Raw genomic sequence first — 27,781 nt, forward strand, 5'->3', positions numbered from 1 at the left:
TTATTAATAATGAGTTAAAAAGCAACTGAAAAAAAATGGTTAAATATCACAAATTGTATTCTACATTGTTAGAATCCTCTGGTACGTTTGGACCGAGGGTAATAAATACAATGTTCAAAGCAGATAACATACTCGTTTTGGCATCAAAGTCTGCTAAACTGACTTCTGCTCATATGAAAAGTTGGCTATAAAATGTCTATTTCCCAAACACCGGACCCAAATCATTACTATTACTGGATTCTTGGAGAGGCCACTGCCAACAGGTCAAATTCAACCCCTGGATGTATTTGGTTTTAGAATATGGAATAATTTCATTAGAAGATTTTCTGATCAAATTATTCTCTATCAGTACGATGTCAATTTGCATCAGCGAGATAACATTTTAAAATTGCAATCCCTAACGCATAACCAGTTGTCTTCCCCACGATTTATTAATGTTTTTAAATACGCGTGGCTTGCGTCTGGATATATAGAGGAGAGACCAGAACAGTTGAAAATCTCGTGGAGGTTTGCTTTTCCAATGAAAAACCTACGTGCGATATCTGTGGAGAAATAGCTGTTATAACTTGTGCATGGTGTAAACAATTGTTGTGTTTAAAACATTCTTTCCATGATTTTCATTATTGCCAACAATACATTGAATAAAAAAAGTGAAAAGAAAGAAATTAAATTAATAATGTAGAATACAATTTGTAATAGTCAACCATTTCTTTGCCAGTTAATTTTTAACTTATTATGAATAAATATTTATATAACTACACTAACTTTTGTGTTATTTAAATAGAGTAAGGATAAAAAGCGTTTTCTGTAGGATTATGAAAATTATTAGCGAAAATATATTTTCTACCCCAAACTTCTAACCCTTGTAAGTTCTTTCAAAAGTACTACCTAACGTATAAAAAATCATCGTAGTAAATTGCACCAAAATCGATTTTTTCACAAAAACATTTAATTTTTGGGGTGGTTAGGGTAGTTAATTGCAGCCACCCCTAAATGTCGTATAGGGTTTATTTTACTGCGTAAATCTTAATTTACATCTAATTTATGCTTTTCTTCAAAATATTGTTCAACAGTGTAACAGTTTATCACATTATTCTTAAGGAAAGGCGTTATCTATCATACCCCGTAACTTTGCAGGGGATGGTCAGAGGCAAATAAGAAAAAATACGTCATTGCTATTTTTAAACGTACTATAAGGACATAATATCGCCAAAATCGACAGGGTAGTTTTTAAAATATTCCAAAAAACTAAGGGTAGTTTACCCCCTGAAGCCCTCAGATATATGTGTGATACATCAATGGAAAGTTGTTTGAAAATGAATATCAGTTTACATTTACCACATTTCGATAGCTACTTTCGTTTTCAGCCTATAAGCGAATATATATATTTCGCCCCGATTTCCAACCCGTATAACTCGCCCCAGGGGCTTTATTAGCACGTATAAAAAAATACGTAAACCTTATTTTTGGCCATACTATCGCTGTACCAAATTTCAACAAAATCGGTGAGGGACAGTTCTGATACTTCCCTTGTTAGTAATACAAAGTCTCTTATAAGGATATGGATCACAGTGGGAAATGTGAAGCGGAAATAGGAAAAAATTGTAATTCCTTTCCAAATCTTTTATTCTAAATTTCAATTTAAAATACTATGGCATATACAATTTGTGAATTAAAAATATATCAATCTATAAATAAATATACATATATATATATAATATAATATAAAACATTTTGGAACTAATCAAAAGGCACGACAATTTGAGTTATCTTTCTGAAAAATATTTATAAGATTTATTATTATCGTTCATACGTAATTTCAAGTGTACACTTATAAAATATTGCTTGAGATTCCTTCATCAACTTATCCTGTCAACAAAGATAAACAAATTAATCTTTTTGAACGTTTCTCAATTTAATAGTACTCAAAGCATTAGCCATATTCATTTTGTGATTTTCTATGTCTTTTGCATTGTTTATTTCTTGCGTTTCTTTCGGCTCTTTTTCATTCGACATAGCTTCAAGGGGTTTCCTAATTTTCCTCGGCGACGTTGGATTTTCTCGAGTCGAACGGAAAAGTTCCGTCAAACGATTTTTGATATCCCCGGGAGTTTGAGGAGTTTCATCCACCAATTTTTCACTTTTATCATCATTAAGTTCGTCTTCTTGTCCCGCGTTTGATTTCGTTATTTCAGATATAATTTGTGACATTACCGGTTTTAAAGTTTTTAATCCACTTACTTCTTCGTCAACTGGGTAATCAATGGGTTTCGTTAATTTGGGTTGATTTACTTGAGTTGCCGCTTTGACCATAAAAAGTTTTTCCAATTTATCTTTTAATTGTAAATGTTGTTTATCTCCAAATCTAACGTTATCGTTTATTGTTTCATCGTCTGATTCTTCGGTGTCTTTAGAAGGTTTTTCGACGCTTGATCTTTTTGATGGTTGTGTTGGGTAATCTTTTATGGGTGTAGGTGGTGTTGAAGTTTTAACTTTAGGGATGGCGTAAGGGGTGTAATTAGAAAATCCATCCAAAGGAGGTGGAGGTGGAATGTTGTAACTTGGAGATTGAGTTGGGGATATATCAGGGGTGGGAGTTCTCGGTTTATGTAGGATGGAAATTCTTGGAATGTGGGCGATCGATTTTTCAAAAATTTCTAGCGGTGGAGGTGGCGGAATAATAACTTCGAGAGAATCTGTATCAGTTTCTCCGTCACTAAAATTTATACTCAATTGTGGACTATCTAATATTTTTAATTCACTATCAAAATTCACATTAATAGTTAATTTTCCATCATCTTGATGGTCTTCATCTTGAAGATTTTTATCTTGAAAACTTTCATTCTCAGAAATTTCTTCTTGAAGATTTTCCTCTTCATAAGGCGCTGATGGTATTTCAATTACTGGAGTTGTTGGAATACTTTTCACATCTTCTCTATGTACAATTACATCCACATCTTTTGTTATTAACTCTCCAAAAGAAGCCGTCGAGTAATTTCCATAAGATAATCTTCGCAATCCATCATCATCTTGCACAACTTTATCTAACATCGCCAAAGCGTCCTTTACATCCTCATCGACGCTTGCGCTACTTTTCCTTGACATAACCAAGATATTTTCTTGTTTCTTAGGTTCTTTAATTTCTTCGTCCAAATCAATAACAGGAATATTTTCCATGCTTCTAGCTATACCACTATCCTCCGACGGGGGCTTTTCTTCTGATGCCGAATCTTCGTTGACTACATACGCGAGGCTTGTGTGGCCATTTGAATAAGATGTTTGATGTTTTGTAGGTGTTAAACATGATTTTCTTATGCAGAGAAGATAAATTAAGATTCCAATAATCGTCCATACCCCAAATCGAATCCACGTTTTATAATCCAACATTAGCATTAAATAAATATTGATTAAAACGCTCAATGCTGGAATGATTGGAACAAAGGGAACTTTAAAAAATAAAGTTTCTTTTGTTGTTGGTTGGAATGCAAGTAAAAATAACAATATGATCATAATTCCACCAACAACCGAGACAAGAATAATGATATATAATCGCCCTTCTTCTAAGTGAGAATAACCGAAAAACAGTAACAAAGCTATTACAAGAGCTAAAGTTGTGTAGATCAAGATATAAGATAAAGAAATGTTTTGCGATAGACGAGTTGGCTCCTTATTTCTACTCGTATTAAAAACATTTCCAATAAACGAATTATTTTCTTTCTTTAACTTGTCCCCATTAGAATCATCATCATATCCATACGCATCTCTGTACCTAAATAAACATCCAAATTTATGATTTTATTTCTTATAAAAATCCAAATATATACCTTAAAATAAGTACACATGCCGAAACGAGTGTGTAAGCTAATAAAGTCCCAATCGACATCATATGCACTAATTGAGGCAAATCAAAAAGTCCTGCCATAGTTCCTAATAACAAAACAATTATTTATTTTAATTTTTTTTAAATAAAAAAGTACCTGTAATTAATCCAGCAATAAGAGTTCCCACTAAAGGAGTTGAAAACGTAGAATTTACGCTGCCTAAAAACTTAAAAATTAATCCATCCGATGCCAAAGCATAAAGAATGCGGGGTAACGGAAGCATTGATCCAAATAAGCTACAAAATTACAATTAATAAACATATTCCATTAAATAAATAATAAATACCTTGTGAACAATCCACAAATCCCACCTATAGCAACGATCCATTTCGCTTCTTCAAAATCAACTTGCTTAAAGGCATCTGGAATTGGTGCGTTTTCGCATAATTCATAAAATGGAACCATCATAGTTAAAACCGTGGACGTGGAGAAATATGCGAGGAAAATGATAATTTGAGAACCGATTATCGCAAAGGGGAGGGCTCGTTTCGGATTTTTAACTTCTTCTCCAGCCGCGGCGATGTAATCGAATCCAACGAAAGCGTAAAAACATGTAGCGGCTCCTTTTAACATCCCGGTTATTCCAAACGGCAAAAATCCACCGTTCTCTATCGATGATTCTTTAATGTTTTTGGGACGATTCCAATTTTCATTGTCACCTTAGAATATTAAAAAGAAATATTAAAAATATAAATCGAAATTTAATAAATTATTTGTTACTATGTATAGCTCCAGCGATGATGATGAAAAGTATAACAACTAAATTTAAAGCTGTTATAACGTTGTTTAATTTCGTACTTTCTTTTAATCCGAATGCCAAAGCAACTGTAAATATTTAAAAGATATTAATAACGGTTTTTTTAAATTATTATTTTGCTTTAGGTCAGACCTGATATGAGAATGGCCAATCCAAAGGCGAGAAAGTCGAAGTATTTTCCCATAATGGAAAAATGAATCGGTGCAATCTCTACAAAAGTGTCTTTAAGAACGTCACCAGCCAGCATGTCTATGTATAAACTTATTCCTCTTGCAATACTAGCAGCGCCTATAATTTAAGAAAAAAGATCAAATTACGGTTTTAAACTTCTTTTATAAATTTCAAAAATTCTGGGAAGATCTATTTCTTAAAGTATCTACTTTTCAATGCATCATACCATTTTGTAATATCTGCTTTAGTTTTTGAGATAAACATTATTAAACTTAATCGTAATTTTTAGCAGATTAAATTACAATTTTCTCTCAGAAATTTCAAAAATTCTTAGAATACGTACTTTGCGGAAAATTAATATGGGATTTTCATAGATTACTAATTAATGCATGTACTTTTCAATGCAAAAAACCATTTTTCAATATCTCTTGTAGTTCTTAAGATACAAGTTTTTAACGTTGATCGAAATTTTTAGCAGATTTAGTTACAATTTTCTCTCATAAATTTAAAAAATTCTTAGAAGACGTACTTTGCGGAAAGTTAATATGGGATTTTCATAGATTACTAATTAAAGCATGTACTTTTCAATGCAAAAAACCATTTTTCAATATCTCTTGTAGTTCTTAAGATACAAGTTTTTAACCTTGATCGAAATTTTTAGCAGATTTAGTTACAATTTTCTCTCATAAACTTCAAAAATTCCTAGAAGACCTACTTTGCGGAAAATTAAGATGAGATTTTCATAGATTATTAATTAAAGCATGTACTTTTCAATGTAAAAAACCATTTTTCAATATCTCTTGTAGTTCTTAAGATACAAGTTTTTAACCTTGATCGAAATTTTTAGCAGATTTAGTTACAATTTTCTCTCATAAATTTCAAAAATTCTTAGAAGACCTACTTTGCGGAAAATTAATATGAGATTTTCATAGATTACTAATTAAAGCATGTACTTTTCAATGCAAGAAACCAATTTTCAATATCTCTTGTAGTTCTTAAAATACCAATGTTTAAACTTGATCGAAATTTTTAGCAAATTAAGTTACAATTTTCTCTCATAAATTTCAAAAATTCTTTGAAAACCTACTTTGCGGAAAGTCAATATGGGATTTTCATAGATTACTAATTAAAGCATGTACTTTTCAATGCAAAAAAACATTTTTCAATATCTCTTGTAGTTCTTAAAATACCAATATTTAAACTTGATCGAAATTTTTAGCAGATTTAGTTACAATTTTCTCTCATAAATTTAAAAAATTCTTAGAAGACGTACTTTGCGGAAAATTAATATGGGATTTTCATAGATTACTAATTAAAGTATGTACTTTTCAATGCAAGAAACCATTTTTCAATATCTCTTGTAGTTCTTAAAATACAAATGTTTAAACTTGATCGAAATTTTTAGCAGATTAACTTACAATTTTCTCTCATAAATTTCAAATATTCTTAGAAGACGTACTTTGCGGAAAATTAATATGGGATTTTCATAGATTACTAATTAATGCATGTACTTTTCAATGCAAGAAACCATTTTTCAATATCTCTTGTAGTTCTTAAAATACCAATGTTTAAACTTGATCGAAATTGTTAGCAGATTTAGTTACAATTTTCTCCCATAAATTTCAAAAATTCTTAGAAGACGTACTTTGCGGAAAATTAATATGGGATTTTCATAGATTACTAATTAAAGCATGTACTTTTTAATGCAAGAAACCATTTTTCAATATCTCTTGTAGTTCTTAAAATACAAATGTTTAAACTTGATCAACATTTTTAGCAGATTTAGGTATAATTTTCTCTCATAAATTTTAAAAATTCTTAGAAGACCTACTTTGTAGAAAATTAATATGGGATTTTCATAGATTACTAATTAAAGCATGTACTTTTCAATGGAAGAAACCATTTTTCAATATCTCGTAGTTCTTAAGATACCAATGTTTAAACTTGATCGAAATTTTTAGCAGATTAAGTTACAATTTTCTCTCATAAATTTCAAAAATTCCTACTTTATTAGAATTATTATTAGAATATGTACCTACTTTACGGAAAATTAATATGGGATTTTCATAGATTACTATACTCTGTTTTTAAACCAGGAGGAGTATTTTAAATTTGTCACCAGATTGACCTTGCACGTGATTGGTTGAATGCGAGGAAGGTTCACACACAGGCAATTTTGAATTTTGATTTTGAATTTGAAGGTTAGGTAATTGATAATTCGACAGTTTCGTGTCATTATTGTATATTTTGTGTTCCTAAGCCGTGTGTCCACTACCAAGTTTTCTTGCGAAAGTTGCTTCCAGAAGCGACTTCCAGAAGTTTTTGTCGTGTAAACACGTATTAGAAGTCGACTTCCAGAAGTCACGGCTTGCAGAAGTTAATTGCAGCAATTATGTGGAAACACGTGTTTGTTGCTTGCTGGAAGTAACTTGAACGACTTGCTGTGAACTACAAGTGTTTTGAAGACTTGCAGAAGAAGTCGGGTATACGTGAGTAAACGGTTTGTGGTATTCTCTTCTGTTTTCAGTTTTGTATTGTGTTTTTTTTTGAGTTCTTTTCAAAATTTATAAAAATGGACAAAAATAAATTCGTTTGGAGTAGTGAAAAAACATATTTGGTAATTGAAAAACAAGAAAGTTATCCTGAATTATGGGACACGTCCTCAAAAGACTATAAGAATAAAATTAAAAAACAAAATGCTTTAAAGGCAATAGCCAATGATATAGACGCACCCGAAGAAGAGGTCTAAAGGAAATTGCACAACCTCCGAACGCAGTTTGGTCAAGAAGTAAACAAAGAAAAGAAAAAAAAGTGGCCAAAGTGCTGATGATGTATATGTTAGCAAGTGGGAGTTTTATAATGACATGAAATACATGACGTCATCTCATATACCCAAAGAAACTGAGGATAATTTGGTAAGAATAAGATAATAAGGATATATAATCGTTTTTCTTGTTTTTTTTCTTACCTGTTGCCAAAAATCGAAGAGTAACTAAAAGCCGGTGTTTGGGAGGTATAGCCAATCTCATTTTAGTATCCTGCTTTTGAATACTTGTATGAATTAAAGATAAAATGTATTCAAAATCATCATTAGACATTTTCAGGAAATTTTTCAGCTGCATGGAGTCTTCGGTCCGCAATTTTTCAAGTAATGTATTTTGGAAACTTAAATCTACGCGCTGCAGCACCCAATTTTTCACCCAAACACTCCTTTTTGTTTTTTTTTTAATTTGTTTCTTTTTAATTAAATATGCTGCGATGGCAGCTGCCAATCTTATTTTGCCACAAGACATTTTTATACTGTCATTCGTAAAAAAAAGCAAACTACTGCAAGCTGTACTCACATTGTGTGGAAACACGTCTGCAATTTCTTGCAGCAAGTTCGTCGTGATAACTTCTACAAACTACTTCTGGAAGCAGACTTCCGTAAGTTTCGGTTTGAGTGGAAACACTTCAGCAAATACTTGCAGAAGTTCTTCCGCAAGTGACTTGCTAGTGGACACACGGCTTTAAACCCTTTTTTATTATATTTTGAAATAAATACACTCATAACTTCAATGTTAATTTGTATGTATAGTGTTGACGACAACAAACGAAAATAAATACAATAATAAGTAAATAAATAAATAATAATTATTAATTTAAATTTACCGCCAAAATATCTAGTGATATTTTCTGGTGATTTTTTCCAGTGTAAATCTGACATTCGCGTTTACTCCTCCTGGTTTAAAAACAGAGTATAGTTCTAGTGCAAGTGTTAGTTCTAGTTTTAATTGTTATTCAGCGCTAAGTTGTATATTTTCAAGTTTCGGGTTTAGCCCTGTGTCTTCAGACGCTGAATGTTAGGTAAGGTTAGTTTTGTTTACAAACATTAATTATACCATGAAGTATTTTTTGGCAATTTGTAATGGCAATTATAGCGTGAAGTTTTCTTTTGTAATGTCAATTATAGCGTGAAGGAATGTGAGGTAAGGTTAGTTATGTTTACAAACATTAATTATACCATGAAGTTTTCTTTGGCAATTAGTAATGGCAATTATAGCGTGAAGTTTTCTTTTGTAATGTCAATTATAGCGTGAAGGAATGTGAGGTAAGGTTAGTTATGTTTACAAACATTAATTATACCATGAAGTTTTCGTTGGCAATTAGTAATGGCAATTATAGCGTGAAGTTTTCTTTTGTAATGTCAAATATAGCGTGAAGGAATGTTAGGTAAGGTTAGTTTTGTTTACAAACATTAATTATACCTTGAAGCTTTCTTTGACAATTATACTCTGTTTTTAAACCAGGAGGAGTATTTGAAATTTGTCACCAGATTGACCTTGCACGTGATTGGCTGAATGCGAGGAAGGTTCACACACAGGCAATTTTGAATTTTGATTTTGAATTTGAAGGTTAGGTTATTGACAATTCGACAGTTTCGTGTCATTATTGTAAATTTTGTATTCTTAAACCCTTCTTTATTATATTTTGAAATAAATACACTCATAACTTCAATGTTAATTTGTATGTTTAGTGTTGACGATAACAAACGAAAATAAATACAATAATAAGTAAATAAATAAACAATAATAATTATTAATTTAAATTTACTGCCAAAACATCTAGTGATATTTTCTGGTGATTTTTCCTAGTGTAAATCTGACTTTCGCGTTTACTCCTCCTGGTTTAAAAACAGAGTATAATTAAAGCATGTACTTTTCAATGCAAAAAACCATTTTTCAATATTTCTTGTAGTTCTTAAGATACAAGTTTTTAACTTTGATCGAAATTTTTAGCAGATTTAGTTACAATTTTCTCTCATAAATTTAAAACATTCTTAGAAGACCCACTTTGCGGACAATTAATAAGGGATTTTCATAGATTACCAATTAAAGCATGTACTTTTCAATGCAAAAAACCATTTTTCAATATCTCTTGTAATTCTTAAGATACCAATGTTTAAACTTGATCGAAATTTTTTGCGGATTTAGTTACAATTTTCTCTCATAAATTTAAACAATTCTTAGCAGACGTACTTTGCGGAAAATTAATATGGGATTTTCATAGATTACTAATTAAAGCATGTACTTTTCAATGCAAAAAACCATTTTTCGATATTCCTTGTAGTTCTTAAGATACAAACGTTTAAACTTGATCGAAATTATTAGCAGATTTAGGTACAATTTTCTCTCATAAATTTCAAAAATTCTTAGAAGACCTACTTTGCGGAAAATTAATATGAGATTTTCATAGATTACTAATTAAAGCATGTACTTTTCAATGCAAAAAAACATTTTTCAATATCTCTTGTAATTCTTAAGATACCAATGTTTAAACTTGATCGAAATTTTTAGCAGATTAAGTTACAATTTTCTCTCATAAATTTCAAAAATTCTTAGAAGACGTACTTTGCGGAAAATTAATATGGGATTTTCATAGATTACTAATTAATGCATGTACTTTTCAATGCAAAAAACCATTTTTCAATATCTCTTGTAATTCTTAAGATACAAGTTTTTAACCTTGATCGAAATTCTTTGCAGATTAAGTTACAATTTTCTCTAATAAATTTCAAAAATTCTTAGAAGACGTACTTTGCGGAAAATTAATATGGGATTTTCATAGATTACTAATTAAAGTATGTACTTTTCAATGCAAAAAACCATTTTTCAATATCTCTTGTAGTTCTTAAGATACAAATTTTTAACCTTGATCGAAATTTTTAGCAGATTTAGTTACAATTTTCTCTCATAAATTTCAAAAATTCTTAGAAGACCTACTTTGCGGAAAATTAATATAAGATTTTCATAGATTACTAATTAAAGCATGTACTTTTCAATGCAAAAAGCCATTTTTCAATATCTCTTGTAGTTCTTAAGATACTAATAACTTGATCGAAATTTTTAGCAGATTAAATTACAATTTTCTCTCATAAATTTAGAAAATTCTTAGAAGACATACTTTGCGGAAAATTAATATGGGATTTTCATAGATTACTAATTAATGCATGTACTTTTCAATGCAAGAAACCATTTTTCAATATCTCTTGTAGTTCCTAAGATACAAACGTTTAAACTTGATCGAAATTTTTAGCAGATTAAGTTACAATTTTCTCTCATAAATTTCAAAAATTCTTAGAAGACCCACTTTGCGGAAAATTAATATGGGATTTTCATAGATTACTAATTAAAGTATGTACTTTTCAATGCAAGAAACCATTTTTCAATATCTCTTGCAGTTCTTAAGATACAAATGTTTAAACTTGATCGAAATTCTTTGCAGATTAAGTTACAATTTTCTCTCATAAATTTAGAAAATTCTTAGAAGACATACTTTGCGGAAAATTAATATGGGATTTTCATAGATTACTAATTAATGCATGTACTTTTCAATGGAAGAAACCATTTTTCAATATCTCTTGTAGTTCTTAAGATACAAACGTTTAAACTTGATCGAAATTTTTAGCAAATTTAGTTACAATTTTCTCTCATAAATTTAAAACATTCTTAGAAGACCCACTTTGCGGACAATTAATATGGGATTTTCATAGATTACCAATTAAAGCATGTACTTTTCAATGGAAGAAACCATTTTTCAATATCTCTTGTAGTTCTTAAGATACAAATGTTTAAACTTGATCGAAATTCTTTGCAGATTAAGTTACAATTTTCTCTAATAAATTTCAAAAATTCTTAGAAGACCTACTTCGCGGAAAATTAATATGGGATATTCATAGATTACTAATTAAAGCATGTACTTTTCAATGCAAAAAACCATTTTTCAATATCTCTTGTAATTCTTAAGATACAAATGTTTAAACTTGAAAGAAATTTTTAGCAGATTAAGTTACAATTTTTTCTCATAAATTTCAATAATTCTTAGAAGACCTACTTTGCGGAAAATTTATATGAGATTTTCATAGATTACTAATTAATGCATGTACTTTTCAATGTAAAAAACCATTTTTCAATATCTCTTGTAATTCTTAAGATACCAATGTTTAAACTTGATCGAAATTTTTAGCAGATTTAGTTACAATTTTCTCTCATAAATTTCAAATATTCTTAGAAGACCTACTTTGCGGAAAATTTATATGAGATTTTCATAGATTACTAATTAATGCATGTACTTTTCAATGCAAAAAACCATTTTTCTATATCTCTTGGAGTTCTTAAAATACCAATGTTTAAACTTGATCGGAATTTTTAGCAGATTTAGTTACAATTTTCTCTCATAAATTTCAAAAATTCTTAGAAGACCCACTTTGCGGACAATTAATATGGCATTTTCATATATTACTAATTAAAGCATGTACTTTTCAAAACAACAAATCATTTTTCAATATCTCTTGTAGTTCTTAAAATACAAATGTTTAAACTTGATCGAAATTTGTAGCAGATTTGAAATTTAACATGAAATAACGCGCAACACAACAACAAATTGTAATTTCGATCTGATAAAATTCGAATTAATTTAATTGGGAATATTTTCATTATCTTTTTGTTTAATAAAAATGAAATTAATTATCTTCAATGCGATCGTTGTCCCCATAACAGAAGAAGCTACCGTTTTTGTGTTTTGAAATAATTGATTTGCGATTATCTCATGTTCAACATAATCAATTGATTGTAAGTACTCGTGTTTTTTTTTATATTTGATAAATTAAAAGTACTTATTTCTCTAACATCGACGTCAAAAAGGAATATATCGCGGGAGCGCTTCGACGAAAAACGTTTATTAAAAAGTTTATTGTTAAATTAAAAATTTTTGTATCGCAAAAAATGGTGAGTATTAAAGAGAATCAACAAATAGGTTAATAAAGACTCACCTATCACATATTCAAGTATTAAATTCCATCCCACTATAAAAGCTACCAATTCTCCAACTGTTACGTAACTGTAAATGTATGCGGAACCAGCTTTTGGTATCCTCGCACCAAATTCTGCGTAACATAATCCTAAAAAAAGTTTCAATTTGCATAACTAAAATTACTACTCTAATTAATTAATTTTAATTTAATTAAAAATCACCCACATTTTAAAAATTACCCATCAGCTTTATCAGTTTCTATATATTTTTTTCGCTTTTAATACTGTTATTGTTGATTATTATGAATCATATCATTGTCACGTCACTTTGTTGTTAAGAGTCAAAAATAAAAATAAATTTTGACCCATCTGATTAAAACGAAAATCGGCTCATCCGAATCAATTATGATAATCTACCTGATACTATCCAATGCATGAAATAATACCTGAAAGTATAGAAGCTACGGCTGCAATAAGAAAAGAAACAACAACGGCAGGACCGGCGATTTCTTTGGCTACTTGTCCTGCTATAACATAAACGCCGAATCCGATGGTACTTCCGACACCCAAAGCCGTTAAGTCTAAGGTGGATAACACCCTTTCCAAGACAGTTCGTTCGCTGGCCGCGGCGGCATAATTTTTTCTTCTCGTAAAAATGCTGGCGAGAACCATAACTTTAACTCACTTTAACAAATTTCTAGCATTTTAAAACTTCCTAAACACTTGTCACTTTATCACGGGATCTCTATCGCTAAAGGTAAAATTGGACGAACTGATTGCCACCTCTACCCAGTGTACTACAAATAAAATACCTGACCTGATAAGATATTAAACAATACATAGATAATGCGGCATTATAAATGTAGAGGCTTAATTTTTGGAATATGAATTTACCAAATTAAATTTAATTAAAACCTTAACAATATTTTAGAAGTTAACAATTTATTGCACCAATATTAAATTTTTTGTTACTCATCCAACTTAGATTAAAATCTCGTCATTAATGCAATTCCAGGATGGTCGATAGATTCCACGAAATCATATCAATCAAAAATGTTAATTTTTTAAGCAATATTGATACCATGATAATAAGTAAACGCCATAAATTTGAAATCTTATCTCACATACTCAACTTATGTGTAATGTTGTTATAATTTTAAAGTTTAACTTTCACTTTAAAGTTCTATGTTCAAACGGCTACTTATATTTAGCTATTATACTATCACTAATTTTATTGTTATAAGCTTAATTGCAATTTACTTTGAAGTAGTAATATATATATTTTTTAATATCTCCGGTTATAAAAATAAATTCAACTGCGAACCAATTCAATAGCCTAATCAATTTTAAAAAAGATTAATTGTGACATATTACAACAAATAGATCAGAAATGTTTGCGTAAAGAGGAATTTTTTAAGTTAATATACAATTTTAAGATTAATCTAAAAAATTCTATTTAATAAAGTTTTAGGTTTAATTACCTAAAATTATTATTACTAATTTCTCTTCTTTACAATGAAAGCGATATCAATCTCACATGCAATAAGAATATATCCTTTTTGTGTCTAAACATTGCAAATTCTTACACAATTTGATATACAACCTGATCTTTCTGATAATGATATTCTAATACTCCCGAAATGACAAACATTTCGTGTTGATCAAAGAGATATCAAGGCCTACGCGAAGCAAAGATTTTGAGATAAAATTACGCGATTCTATCTGATGAGTGATTTGCACAGTTAAATCATGTAAATAAAATTCAAACTTAACATTTTGCAGCTAAAAGTTCTTTTCTAATATGTTCCGAATCCTGTGCGTAACCAGTATTCACATTTTCGTAATTTTTTCGATGTTTATGCATCTGAGAGCAAAAGAGAAGATAAGCAATATTCTTAAGAATAAAATTTGCTACAACATTTATTCTAAGTGTTTTTTTCTATTATGTTCCAAATCCCGTGCGCAACCATTAACAAAATGTAAAATCACAATTTCCCATACTTTTCACATTTTCGTAATTTTCTCGATATTTATGCATCTGAGTGCAAAAGAGAAGATAAGCAATATTGTTAAGAATAAAATTTGCTAGACCTTTTATTCTAAATGTTTTTTTCTAATATGTTCCGAATCCCGTGCGCAACCATCAATGAAATGTAATTTTCGTAATTTTCTCGATGTTTATGCATCTGAGAGCAAAAGAGAAGATAAGCACTATTGTTAAGAATAAAATTTGCTACAATATTTATTCTAAGTGTTTTTTTCTCTTATGTTCCAAATCCCGTGCGCAACCATCAATAAATTGTAAACTCACGATTTTCCATACTTTTCACATTTTTGTAATTTTCTCGATATTTATGCATCTGAGTGCAAAAGAGAAGATAAGCAATATTGTTAAGAATAAAATTTGCTACACCTTTTATTCTAAATATTTTTTTCTAAAATGTTCCGAATCTCGTGCACAACCATCAATGAAATGTAAAACCACGATTTCCTATACTTTTCACATTTTCGTAATTTTCTCGATATTTATGCATCTGAGAGCAAAAGAGAAGATAAGCAATATTGTTAAGAATAAAATTTGCTACACCTTTTATTCTAAATGTTTTTTTCTAAAATGTTCCGAATCTCGTGCACAACCATCAATGAAATGTAAAACCTCGATTTCCTATACTTTTCACATTTTCGTAATTTTCTCGATGTTTATGCATCTGAGAGCAAAAGAGAAGATAAGCAATATTGTTAAGAATAAAATTTGCTACAACATTTATTCTAAGTGTTTTTTTCTATTATGTTCCAAATCCCGTGCGCAACCATCAATAAATTGTAAACTGACGATTTTCCATACTTTTCACATTTTCGTAATTTTCTCGATATTTATACATCTGAGTGCAAAAGTGAAGATAAGCAATGTTGTTAAGAATAAAATTTGCTACAATATTTATTCTAAGTGTTTTTTTTCTATTATGTTCCAAATCCCGAGCGCAATCATTAATAAAATGTAAAATTACGATTTCACATACTTTTCACATTTTCGTAATTTTCTCAATATTTATGCATCTGAGTGCAAAAGAGAAGATAAGCAATATTGTTAAGAATAAAATTTGCTAGACCTTTTATTCTAAATGTTTTTTTCTAAAATGTTCCGAATCTCGTGCACAACCATCAATGAAATGTAAAACCACGATTTCCTATACTTTTCACATTTTCGTAATTTTCTCGATGTTTATGCATCTGAGAGCAAAAGAGAAGATAAGCAATATTGTTAAGAATAAAATTTGCTACAACATTTATTCTAAGTGTTTTTTTCTATTATGTTCCAAATCCCGTGCGCAACCATCAATAAATTGTAAACTCACGATTTTCCATACTTTTCACATTTTCGTAATTTTCTTGATATTTATGCATCTGAGTGCGAAAAGGAAGATAAGCAATATTGTTAAGAATAAAATTTGCTACACCTTTTATTCTAAATGTTTTTTTCTAAAATGTTCCGAATCTCGTGCACAACCATCAATGAAATGTAAAACCCCGATTTCCTATACTTTTCACATTTTCGTAATTTTCTCGATGTTTATGCATCTGAGAGCAAAAGAGAAGATAAGCAATATTGTTAAGAATAAAATTTGCTACAACATTTATTCTAAGTGTTTTTTTCTATTATGTTCCAAATCCCGTGCGCAACCATCAATAAATTGTAAACTCACGATTTTCCATACTTTTCACATTTTCGTAATTTTCTCGATATTTATGCATCTGAGTGCAAAAGAGAAGATAAGCAATATTGTTAAGAATAAAATTTGCTACAATATTTATTCTAAGTGTTTTTTTTCTATTATGTTCCAAATCCCGAGTGCAACCATTAATAAAATGTAAAATTACGACTTCACATACTTTTCACATTTTCGTAATTTTGTCAATATTTATGCATCTGAGTGCAAAAGAGAAGATAAGCAATATTGTTAAGAATAAAATTTGCTACACCTTTTATTCTAAATGTTTTTTTCTAAAATGTTCCGAATCTCGTGCACAACCATCAATGAAATGTAAAACCACGATTTCCTATACTTTTCACATTTTCGTAATTTTCTCGATGTTTATGCATCTGAGAGCAAAAGAGAAGATAAGCAATATTGTTAAGAATAAAATTTGCTACAACATTTATTCTAAGCGTTTTTTTCTATTATGTTCCAAATCCCGTGGGCAACCATCAATAAATTGTAAACTCACGATTTTCCATACTTTTCACATTTTCGTAATTTTCTCGATATTTATGCATCTGAGTGCAAAAGAGAAGATAAGCAATATTGTTAAGAATAAAATTTGCTACAATATTTATTCTAAGTGTTTTTTTTCTATTATGTTCCAAATCCCGAGTGCAACCATTAATAAAATGTAAAATTACGATTTCACATACTTTTCACATTTTCGTAATTTTGTCAATATTTATGCATCTGAGTGCGAAAAGGAAGATAAGCAATATTGTTAAGAATAAAATTTGCTACACCTTTTATTCTAAATATTTTTTTCTAAAATGTTCCGAATCTCGTGCACAACCATCAATGAAATGTAAAACCACGATTTCCTATACTTTTCACATTTTCGTAATTTTCTCGATATTTATGCATCTGAGTGCAAAAGAGAAGATAAGCAATATTGTTAAGAATAAAATTTGCTACATTTATTCTAAGTGTTTTTTTCTATTATGTTCCAAATCCCGTGCGCAACCATCAATAAACTATAAACTCACGATTTTCCATACTTTTCACATTTTCGTAATTTTCTCGATATTTATGCATCTGAGTGCAAAAGAGAAGAAAGCAATATTGTTAAGAATAAAATTTGCTACACCTTTTATTCTAAATATTTTTTTCTAATATGTTCTAAATCCCGTGCGCAACCATCAATAAAATGTAAACTCACGATTTTCCATACTTTTCACATTTTCGTAATTTTCTCGATATTTATGCATCTGCGTTCAAAAGAGAAGATAAGCAATATTGTTAAGAATAAAATTTGCTACAACATTTATTCTAAGTGTTTTTTTCTATTATGTTCCAAATCCCGTGCGCAACCATCAATAAAATGTAAAATCACGATTTCCTATACTTTTCACATTTTCGTAATTTTCTCAATATTTATGCATCTGAGAGCAAAAGAGAAGATAAGCAATATTGTTAAGAATAAAATTTGCTACAATATTTATTCTAAGTGTTTTTTTCTATTATGTTCCAAATCCCGTGCGCAACCATTATTAAATGTAAAGTCTCGATTTCACCTACATTTTCGTAATTTTCTCGATATTTATGCATCTGAGTGCAAATGTGAAGATAAGCAATATTGTTAAGAATAAAATTTGCTACACCTTTTATTCTAAATGTTTTTTTCTAAAATGTTCCGAACCTCGTGCACAACCATCAATGAAATGTAAAACCACGATTTCCTATACTTTTCACATTTTCGTAATTTTCTCGATGTTTATGCATCTGAGAGCAAAAGAGAAGATAAGCACTATTATTAAGAATAAAATTTGCTACAACATTTATTCTAAGTGTTTTTTTCTATTATGTTCCAAATCCCGTGCGCAACCATCAATAAACTATAAACTCACGATTTTCCATACTTTTCACATTTTCGTAATTTTCTCGATATTTATGCATCTGAGTGCAAAAGAGAAGAAAGCAATATTGTTAAGAATAAAATTTGCTACACCTTTTATTCTAAATATTTTTTTCTAATATGTTCTAAATCCCGTGCGCAACCATCAATAAAATGTAAAATCACGATTTCCTATACTTTTCACATTTTCGTAATTTTCTCGATATTTATGCATCTGAGTGCAAAAGAGAAGATAAGCAATATTGTTAAGAATAAAATTTGCTACACCTTTTATTCTAAATGTTTTTTTCTAAAATGTTCCGAACCTCGTGCACAACCATCAATGAAATGTAAAACCACGATTTCCTATACTTTTCACATTTTCGTAATTTTCTCGATATTTATGCATCTGAGTGCAAAAGAGAAGATAAGCAATATTGTTAAGAATAAAATTTGCTACATTTATTCTAAGTGTTTTTTTCTATTATGTTCCAAATCCCGTGCGCAACCATCAATAAACTATAAACTCACGATTTTCCATACTTTTCACATTTTCGTAATTTTCTCGATATTTATGCATCTGAGCGCAAAAGAGAAGATAAGCAATATTGTTAAGAATAAAATTTGCTACAATCATTTATTCTAAGTATTTTTTTCTATTATGTTCCAAATCCCGTGCGCAACCATTAATAAAATGTAAACTCACGATTTTCCATACTTTTCACATTTTCGTAATTTTCTCGATATTTATGCATCTGAGTGCAAAAGAGAAAATAAGTAATATTGTTAAGAATAAAATTTGCTACAACATTTATTCTAAGTGTTTTTTTTCTATTATGTTCCAAATCCCGTGCGCAACCAATTATTAAATGTAAAGTCACGATTTCACCTACATTTTCGTAATTTTCTGATATTTATGCATCTAAATGCAAAAAGGAAGAACAGACTTGCACTGCAGTGAAGACGCAAGTTGGCATCAGAAGAAAACTGAAAAGTCTTTTTAACAATCTATTATGCATCTTGTTGAAATTGAGCTGAAATTTCTAAATGGAAAGGGTAGCATAAGTAAAGATGAAATAAATAAATACACATTGTGAATTCTTAGATATAATTTTAAATAATCAATGATTTATTCTGGCGTCAATTAATCTTTTCTTTATCAGTACAAAAATTTATGATTTCAATAAATCCACTAAACCATTAATTAATTATGTACTTATCAAAAATTTAATAATTTATCAAAGCTACTTATTAGCAATAACTAGGACAAAGTGTATACTTCTCTATTATATCTATAACAAATGTTATCATTACATTTAATAATATTTAATAACTCTATTATTTTTTATTTATAATTTAAAAAAATAATTTTTAATTCCATCTTACTTCAATAGATGTCACTTTTATTTATTCATTTTCATAATTACCTCTTCTTCAAAAAAAAATACAACAAAAATGCTTACTTTTTACAACAAATAATCTAATTTTAACCGATTATTTTAAATTAATTTCTTCGGGGTCACTTTAAAACAGCTCCAACTTCATTCCAATAAACGTCATTTTGACAGATCCTAAATTGCAGGTTACCTTTCAGAGTAGTCTCAAAAAGTAGATTTTTTTAAGAAATGGCTGATCCAAAATACGCCGATTTACCAGGAATTGTAAGTTAATTATACATATTAATAATTGTACTAATTCAATTTAATACAGGCTCATGATGAACCGGACGTTTATGAAACGACCGATCTTCCGGAAGCAGATCAAACCTCTGATTTTTATGAAGAAGAAAGCGATGTCGTTGAGAAAATGAACATTTCCCCAACTGAAGCGTTTAATAGATATAAAGGCAAAATTCTGAACTCCAACAAAGTCGATTTTTCCGATCGTATTTTACGAAATATGAGTACCGGGTATTCTTATGAATTGGTGGGACAAGGAGAAAAAGAAACCATTTTACAAAAGTATCAAAGATTACAATGCGAGATGAGTGAACTCCTTGAAGAAATCAATCAGGTAAAGAATGAAAAAAAGGAAGATTCTTGCATTGTTAATGGAAAACAAATTGAGTTAAATTTAAAAAAATTGAAAGATTTAAAACTTGAACAAAGTCTTGGAGCTGATATAACATCAAGTATTATGGATCCTCAAGGAGATCAAATAAAGTAATTTTGTATTATGAGTTTTAACATTAGTTTAATAATTTGTTTTAAGAAAACTCTTTGCCCAACTGGACCAATTTAAAAATCAACCTTCAATAAAACAAGAACCTGGAGAAATTGGTGATGGAATAACATTTCAACTTCAGTATCGCCCCGAACAAGCTCAATTAATGCAAACAAATCGTTTAGCAGACTTAGAGAGGCGTTTGCACAGATTAGAAACTGTTTTAGGAAGCGATAGTGAGAAATTATCAAGATTATCTACATTAACATCAAAGGGGACCCTTTATGAGACAGCACAACATTTATGTGCAACAGCAAGTATGTTGGATTCTTCCCAATTAGATCATATTGAAGGTAGGTTAACTGCATTGGCACAAAAATTAGATAATATTGCTGAGAAGAAAAAGGAAATTGTTCCTGACCCAGAAGGGGATAAAAAGGTAAAAAGGAAATGGTTAAATAACCAAATTTTAATGAAATAATAATTTTTAGATATTAGAAATTTATGATTTGGTTAAAGATCATGAAAAAATCGGCCAAATTCTTCCTCAAACTGTCGAACGTTTAAAAGCATTAGAAGGAATTCATAAAAAAGGTTAATTTTATAAATTTATATTTGAGTCTTATTAATTTTGATTTTTTAGCTGTTGATTTTAATAAATCTTTGGTTCATGTTGAAAAACTTCAAGCTGAAACCAGCAGCAACATCGAAGATAATAAGAATCTCTTGAAAGGGGTTCAAGAAAGTTTTGCTTTTAACTTAAGCGAGATAAATAAGAATCTTCTTACTTTAGACGGAAGAATAAAGGCAATTAAAAAATAAACTTATCTACTCAATATCACTTAGCTAAATTATTTATGTCTTAAATCTTAATAATAATAAATGATAAACTAATAAGGATTAAAAAAAGGATGTAATTGCTTTAATTATTAATTTTAAATGCTTTGTAATGAAATTAAAAATATTTGTAATAAAAGTTTCTTTTCAAATTTAAAAGTTAATTTTTAAACAGTGTGAAAGAGTTGAAATGTCGATGGGTTTGTTGAACATCCTGGACAACTGTGGAGAATATCGTGAATAAATATGTCGCAATCAAAACAGAACGTTTTGTTACATTTTGGACATAAATAAACCTAAAAGAAGACATAAATTCAAATAATTCGAATACTTCAACTACAGTAAAACCATGATATAACGGATTAATATGAGGAAGAAATTTATACATCATAAAGATAACTTTGGAGTTGGATTCTATCTATGCGCGCTAACGTTTATATTTAAATATACTGATGTATTAAATAAATAATATTAATAGTACGACTTCAAAATATGTTGTCCTTTATATCCCAAGTCCTAGTCGGTTCATTTTATATCCAATAAAAACATTTAAAAATGTTTATATCCAAAGTAATAGGAATTTTGGGGTTCATAAATAAAATCTGAAGATTTAATTTTAAAAATCGCATTTAATAGAACAGATAGACGAAGGACGTAAATAATAACATAAAGGAACAGTTGACTGACATTAGAAGGGAGATGAATAAATACAAAAGGAAAAATGAGAAACTTAAGGAGAAGATTGTGGAACAGGAGAAACGTATAGATATGTTGGAAAGAGAGGTAAGACGTAAAAATGTAATAAAGAAGAGAGATTTGAAAGTTTCGAAAAGAGAGAGAATAAGGCGATTAACTTGATATTGATATCACAAGTAGAATAGGAACATATAAAGAAAACAACAATAGGCTTATATTAGTAAAAAAACGCAAAAGAGTTGAAAGGAACGAACATATGGATAGATGAGGACTCTTCTAAGAAAATTCAAAGAGAGAGATATTTGATGACTGAACTAAGGGAACTCAGGAGGAAAAGAGTTAAAGCTCATTTACAATACAACAAAATAATTGTAAAGGATGAAGCAAACGACGATAGGAAGATAGTGGATGAAGAAGCTGGCAGGAATAATAAATGTACAGTTTTGGAAAGATCACTGGACGATATGGAAAAAGAAAAAAAGAGACGCCCTATAAATTCAAAAAACTAAGTGTAGAAAGAAGAGGAGACTTTACTCAGGATGAAAATAGCAGGAATATGGATAAACGCAAGGAAAAGCAAAGAGAAAATAGGAAAGTTATAAAGATGGGGACGTAGAATATTACAACTTTAATAGGAAAGTAAAAGGAAATAATAGAGGAGATGGGGAGGTTTGGGATAGAAATAATGAGAATTAGTGAAGCGAAAAAAAAGGGAAGGGGAAGCATACAATTATCAAACAATTATAGACTATACTTTTCAGGAGTCAAAAAAAATACATGGAGCAAGGAGGGATTAGGAATAATTATAACTTATAACAGAGGAACTAAATAAAAGAGTAAATAAGTATGCAACTATTAATAATATAGAAATAGAAAAAGTGATGTATGTATGTACGGATTGGGGAGTGCATGCAAAACCGCACGCCACACTTAAGCCCCATTGGGCCCCTTGTGTATCCTCCCATTACACACTCTGGTCACATCAACCAGCCTAAGGATTTACCAAAGGCTAGCACAGCTCCTAGAGGTGCATTCCTGATGTCATCTGTGGTTGGCCATTCCTCCCCGAAGGTCCTCATTCTGAGGTCGGTCAGAGAGGGGTAATCACACAAAATGTGTTTAACCGTCTCGTCATACTGTTCACAGGCTCGACAGAGAGGGGAGTCAGCAAGCTTCATGTTTTGAAGGTGCTTATTTACTTTACAGTGTCCCGTGAGGAGACCTGTGGCAGTGCGATGGGCGTATTTTTACCGAGCCCTACGAAGAACTGGGCTGTTGAGGCTGAAGGATATTTACGGGTGTACGGTCCCACCCGTTTAAAAAAAGAGATGAAAACCTACACGAAAATAAACATCCATAAACTAAGGCAGGAGAAAAAAAGACAAAAATACTAAGAAAAAACAAACAAGGAATTTCAAAAACTAGAACAAACAGAGAATTTAATACTGGAGGAAAAGTGGAGAATTTTTAAAGAGATAATGCGACATAAAGCTATGGAGGTGTGTGGAATGAGAAAATATAATAATCAGACAAAGAAAACACACTGGTGGAATGAAGAGGCCCGACAGGCAATCAAGAAGAAGAAAGAGTCATGGAAGAAATGCATAAGAACGAATTCGGAAGAGGATAGAGCAAACTATAGAAAGAACAAAGAATATGGTAAGGAAGGCGAAAACATACGGATCGAATAACACAAATTCTGGAATCAAATAAGAAAACTGAAGGGAGATCAAAGGAAACAAATAAAAGCCGTCAAAGATAAAAACAACGAGAAAAAGACAACTACAAAGGAAATTCTGGACATATGGGCGGATTTTTATGTAAAAAAGTTCAAGGATGAAAAACGGACACAAACAATAGAGGAGGGAAGAGAAGATGTAATAAGGGAAGACGCTACAGACATAGCAACTGAAGAGAGAAATAATTTGGGAATAAAAGGGAAGGAGTGGCTTCTGAGTATATATAAAACCGCATGGGAGTCAGAAACATAAAAAAGAATACATAAAAACGGAAGATACTCGAATTGGGAAAATTACAGAGCCATATGCCTATATCATTCTACAAGTTACAAATTATACACAAAGATAATAGAAAAAAGGTTAAGAAGAGTAGTGGCGGGTGAACTAGAAGATGATCAAGCAGCATACAGAGCAAGCAAACAAACGAACGATAATATACAATTAATCCGAAATATCATTGAAAGGAAAATAGAGACGGGCAATGAACTATACCTAATATTCTTGGACCTAAATCAGCTTTTGACACGGTTATAGTAGTATTATATGGAAGTGTCTAGAACTACTACCCACAAAAACTAACAAAAATAATTGAAAACCTATACAAGAATGTCAAGGGCATAGTAGAAATAAAGGGAGAAACATCAAAAACTTTTGAAATGAGCAAGGGAGTAAAACAAGGCGTTAGCCTAAGCCCCTTGTTATTTATAATATTAATGAGCAGAGTAACAAAAAATACAAGAATAAGAACAAATCAATATAAACCAGTAAAAATAGATAATTTACTATATGCTAACGACATAGTACTGATAGCAGAGAATCATAAAAAGGCAAGGAAGTTGGTTGAAATACGGACAGGAGAAATTGAAAAGATGGACCTAGAATTGAACATAAATAAATGTAAAATTGTGATAACAAATAACAAAGAAATAAGAAATAACCCAAAAGAAATATTTATTAAGGAACAAAAGATAGAAGAAGTATCAGCATATGAGTACTTGGGCAGCATAATATTACAAGATAGAAGGATAGATTCAGACATAAATGCAAGTATAAAGAAAACAAACAATGTATATCATACTCTAAACAGAACAATTTTTGGGAAGAAAGAGATAGATAAAAAGATAAAATTGAAAGTGTACAGGGTGGTTCAAATTCGATGTCCGAATAGGCTAACTCGGAAACTATAAGAGTTAGAAAAAAAGTAGCTTACATGTCATGATCTCGTTTTTCGAGAAACTGCTAATGCCGAAAACCTCATAGCGCTATCGTCTTTTGTTTTTCCGCTAGAGGCTAAAATTGAAAATATCGTAAAACCAGCAAGCGCAATTATCTTGGTTATTATTATAGCTGGAGTATTATAACTAAGACATTATATGGACACTTCTTTACAGAGAATTTGATGACGTAGTCAAAAAAATTTTTTTGGTTTTAGATTTTGAGATATTATCACAATGTTCGTTTTTTTAAATGGAAACAACCACTGATTATTCGCTTATTAAATTCGTTATTTTTTTTTGATTACAAAAATATAGGGTTCGAAAGGTCTATTTCTTATTGTTTTAGAATAAAGCTAAAAATTTACTTTTCTTTTAGTGTCTTCCAAAAAATTAAATTTACAGTTTCCTGTAAATTACGGTACTATAATTAAAAATGAAAAAAAAAACATATTTCTGATATTTGAAACAAATATATTTGTTGAACTATTTAATTTATATATGTAATTATGCAAAAGTTGAAATAGATTGCATTATTTCACATTTTTTATTAATATTTAATATTATTCTTAAATGACTTAATAAATTATTGATAGATGGCGCCATATGTTTTTTTTTAATTCAAATAAACAGCAACATTTGTATTCAAAAATTTTCTGAAGTGTCACTTTAAAAATCCTGATTTTTAAGATGGATTACGAAAATTACGAAAAGTTTAACATATTAGAATGTTACATATTAGAAAATAAAGTAAATTTTATATAAATTTTTAGTAGAATAATTTTTAGTTATAATACCGTAATTTACAGGAAACTGTAAATTTAATTTCGTCGACGACACTAGATGGAAATTTTATAAAAAAAGTTTATTTTTAGCTTTATTCTAAAACAATCAGAAATAGACCTATCTAACCCCATATTTTTGTAATCAGAAAGAAATAAAGAATTTAATAAACGAATAATCAGTGGTTGTTTCCATTAAAAAAAATGAAAATTGTCATGATATCTCAAAATCTAAAACCGAAAAAATTTTTTTGTCTACCTAATCAAATTCTCTGTAAAAAAGTGTCCATATAATGTCTTAGTTATAATACTCCACCTAGAATAATAACGAAGATAATTGCACTTGCTGGTTTTACGATATTTTCAATTTTGGCCTCTAGGGGAAAAACAAAAGACGATAGCGCTATGAGGTTTTCGGCATTAGCAGTTTCTCGAAAAACGAGATCATGACATGGAAGCTCCTTTTTTTCTAACTCTTATAGTTTCCGAGTTAGCCTATTCGGACATCGAATTTGAACCACCCTGTACAACTCAGTGGCAGTCCCAATATTAACATATGCCAGTGAATCATGGACACTCCAAGATAAACAAGAAGGAAAGATCACAGCAATGGAAATGAAATTTTTATGGAAAATAGTGGGGAAGACAAAGTGGGATAGGATAAGAAAATAAGATTGGGAAGAGGAGATAATCAGGAAAATAGAGAGAAAGCAACTAAACTGGTCCACATAATTAGAATGAAACATAACACAATAGTAAAAAAGAGGGTCTGTTATATCGAGGTTTTACTGTAACTAATCAATCTCACCTGTAAATCTGTATCAGAAAAATTCTTCTGACAAGAAAAACAATTTGCAACCTGATTTGTAAAAGGAACCTCTTTATAATTAGCAGCAGGAAATAAATGGTGATAAGATCTGGCTAAATGAGGTGCAGAAACCAAAGTTAATCCACATGCTCTACACTCAATAGGTAATTCGCAATATTTACTATAACATTGTGGACAATAATATCCCCCGGTTGTTAATTTACTTCCCTCATCATTACAATCGACATGACTAGAAATTTGAAATAAATAAACTAAAAGAAAAATGTAACATATTAATAATTACCACATGCACATCGTTAATGGTTCTTCCGTTCCTTCAACAGACATTTGATGTGGAAATCCCATTTTAATTAAACTTGATTCTAAACACATCGCTGCTGGAGGAGGATCAACTTGTTGAAATAAAAGTTCTTTAAAATGGCAATCATCTAAAATTACATTGTAAACTCCCCCTGTTTGGTTTGCTAATTGTCTACAAATGTGGACCTCAGCAGCTAACCCTATTACTGAACATCGAACTCCTTCAGTTTTCAAAACCTTTTAATAAAAAAATAATTATAAAAAAAACCTATGAATAAACAATTTTTTAAACATACATTAATTGTTGTATTTATATCTGTAGGATCACAAGTGGTTAAACTTCCCATAACAACCAAAATTTCTCGACTCGCATGGCTTGGTAACAATTTTAAAGTTTTTATAGCCAATTCTAACCCATTTTGTAAAGAAGGTTCACCCACCAATGATGTCTTACTCAAGTTTTGTACCACTTTCATATGTTTTCTATAATTCCCGGCTAAATCACTTACTTTCTCCGCTCGTTTATTATGCATGATAATAATTCCCATTTGACTTATAGGATTTTGATCAAAAAATTCTTCAATAAAATTCTCCAGCAACTATAACAACATAAATTTAATTCATTTAAACTATTTCAATTTTATAACTTACTTTTATTGAGCACAGTAACCTAGTTGGTTTTAAATCTTGGCAAGACATTGCATCGGAACAATCTAATATTAAGAATATATGTCTCATCATACCCAACTTGGTATTTACCCGTTTTCCTTGTTGGCGTTTTCTTTTGGCTCTTTGGATAATATCTGAGATTGAGGCTTCAAGAAAACCATCGTCGTCTTCTTTTATAGCTTCCCTATTCAAAATTAGAATTAATTTTTGTTTGTTTTTTAGGTTAGGTTAGTTTTATTTGTTAATTTTTTAATTAATAACTATTAATACCATGTTTTCTCATATCCCGTCTCCCATCTATATTCTTTAGGATCTTCTTCGTCGCCCATCTCGTTTATTTCACTATTTCTTGATATTT

At 30.0% G+C, this 27,781-nt stretch overlaps 3 protein-coding genes across 3 annotated transcripts; 1 reads left to right on the forward strand and 2 right to left on the reverse strand.

Annotated features, from left to right (window-relative positions):
- Nucleotides 1-1,608: 1,608 nt before the first annotated feature.
- LOC111419903 (high affinity cationic amino acid transporter 1-like) lies at nucleotides 1,609-13,660 on the reverse strand. The gene is made up of 8 exons (XM_023052789.2): nucleotides 13,046-13,660; nucleotides 12,620-12,748; nucleotides 4,771-4,926; nucleotides 4,602-4,706; nucleotides 4,168-4,540; nucleotides 3,978-4,117; nucleotides 3,825-3,927; nucleotides 1,609-3,769 (listed from the first exon to the last, which is right to left on the reverse strand). The coding sequence occupies exons 1-8, from the start codon at nucleotides 13,269-13,271 to the stop codon at nucleotides 1,891-1,893; spliced, it is 3,111 nt and encodes a 1,036-aa protein (XP_022908557.2). The 5' UTR covers nucleotides 13,272-13,660; the 3' UTR covers nucleotides 1,609-1,890.
- LOC111419900 (dynactin subunit 2) lies at nucleotides 12,496-21,674 on the forward strand. The gene is made up of 6 exons (XM_071193903.1): nucleotides 12,496-12,575; nucleotides 19,777-19,855; nucleotides 19,905-20,356; nucleotides 20,406-20,796; nucleotides 20,849-20,951; nucleotides 21,001-21,674. The coding sequence occupies exons 2-6, from the start codon at nucleotides 19,820-19,822 to the stop codon at nucleotides 21,177-21,179; spliced, it is 1,161 nt and encodes a 386-aa protein (XP_071050004.1). The 5' UTR covers nucleotides 12,496-12,575; nucleotides 19,777-19,819; the 3' UTR covers nucleotides 21,180-21,674.
- LOC111419904 (general transcription factor IIH subunit 2 Ssl1) lies at nucleotides 21,322-27,779 on the reverse strand. Its single transcript, XM_023052790.2, has 6 exons — nucleotides 27,694-27,779; nucleotides 27,406-27,607; nucleotides 27,051-27,353; nucleotides 26,738-26,991; nucleotides 26,434-26,683; nucleotides 21,322-21,490 (listed from the first exon to the last, which is right to left on the reverse strand). Exons 1-6 carry the CDS (start codon nucleotides 27,750-27,752, stop codon nucleotides 21,362-21,364), a joined length of 1,197 nt encoding a protein of 398 aa, XP_022908558.1. The 5' UTR covers nucleotides 27,753-27,779; the 3' UTR covers nucleotides 21,322-21,361.
- Nucleotides 27,780-27,781: the final 2 nt, after the last annotated feature.

The sequence above is a fragment of the Onthophagus taurus genome, chromosome 1 (assembly GCF_036711975.1).
Source record: "Onthophagus taurus isolate NC chromosome 1, IU_Otau_3.0, whole genome shotgun sequence".
NCBI lineage: Eukaryota > Metazoa > Arthropoda > Insecta > Coleoptera > Scarabaeidae > Onthophagus > Onthophagus taurus.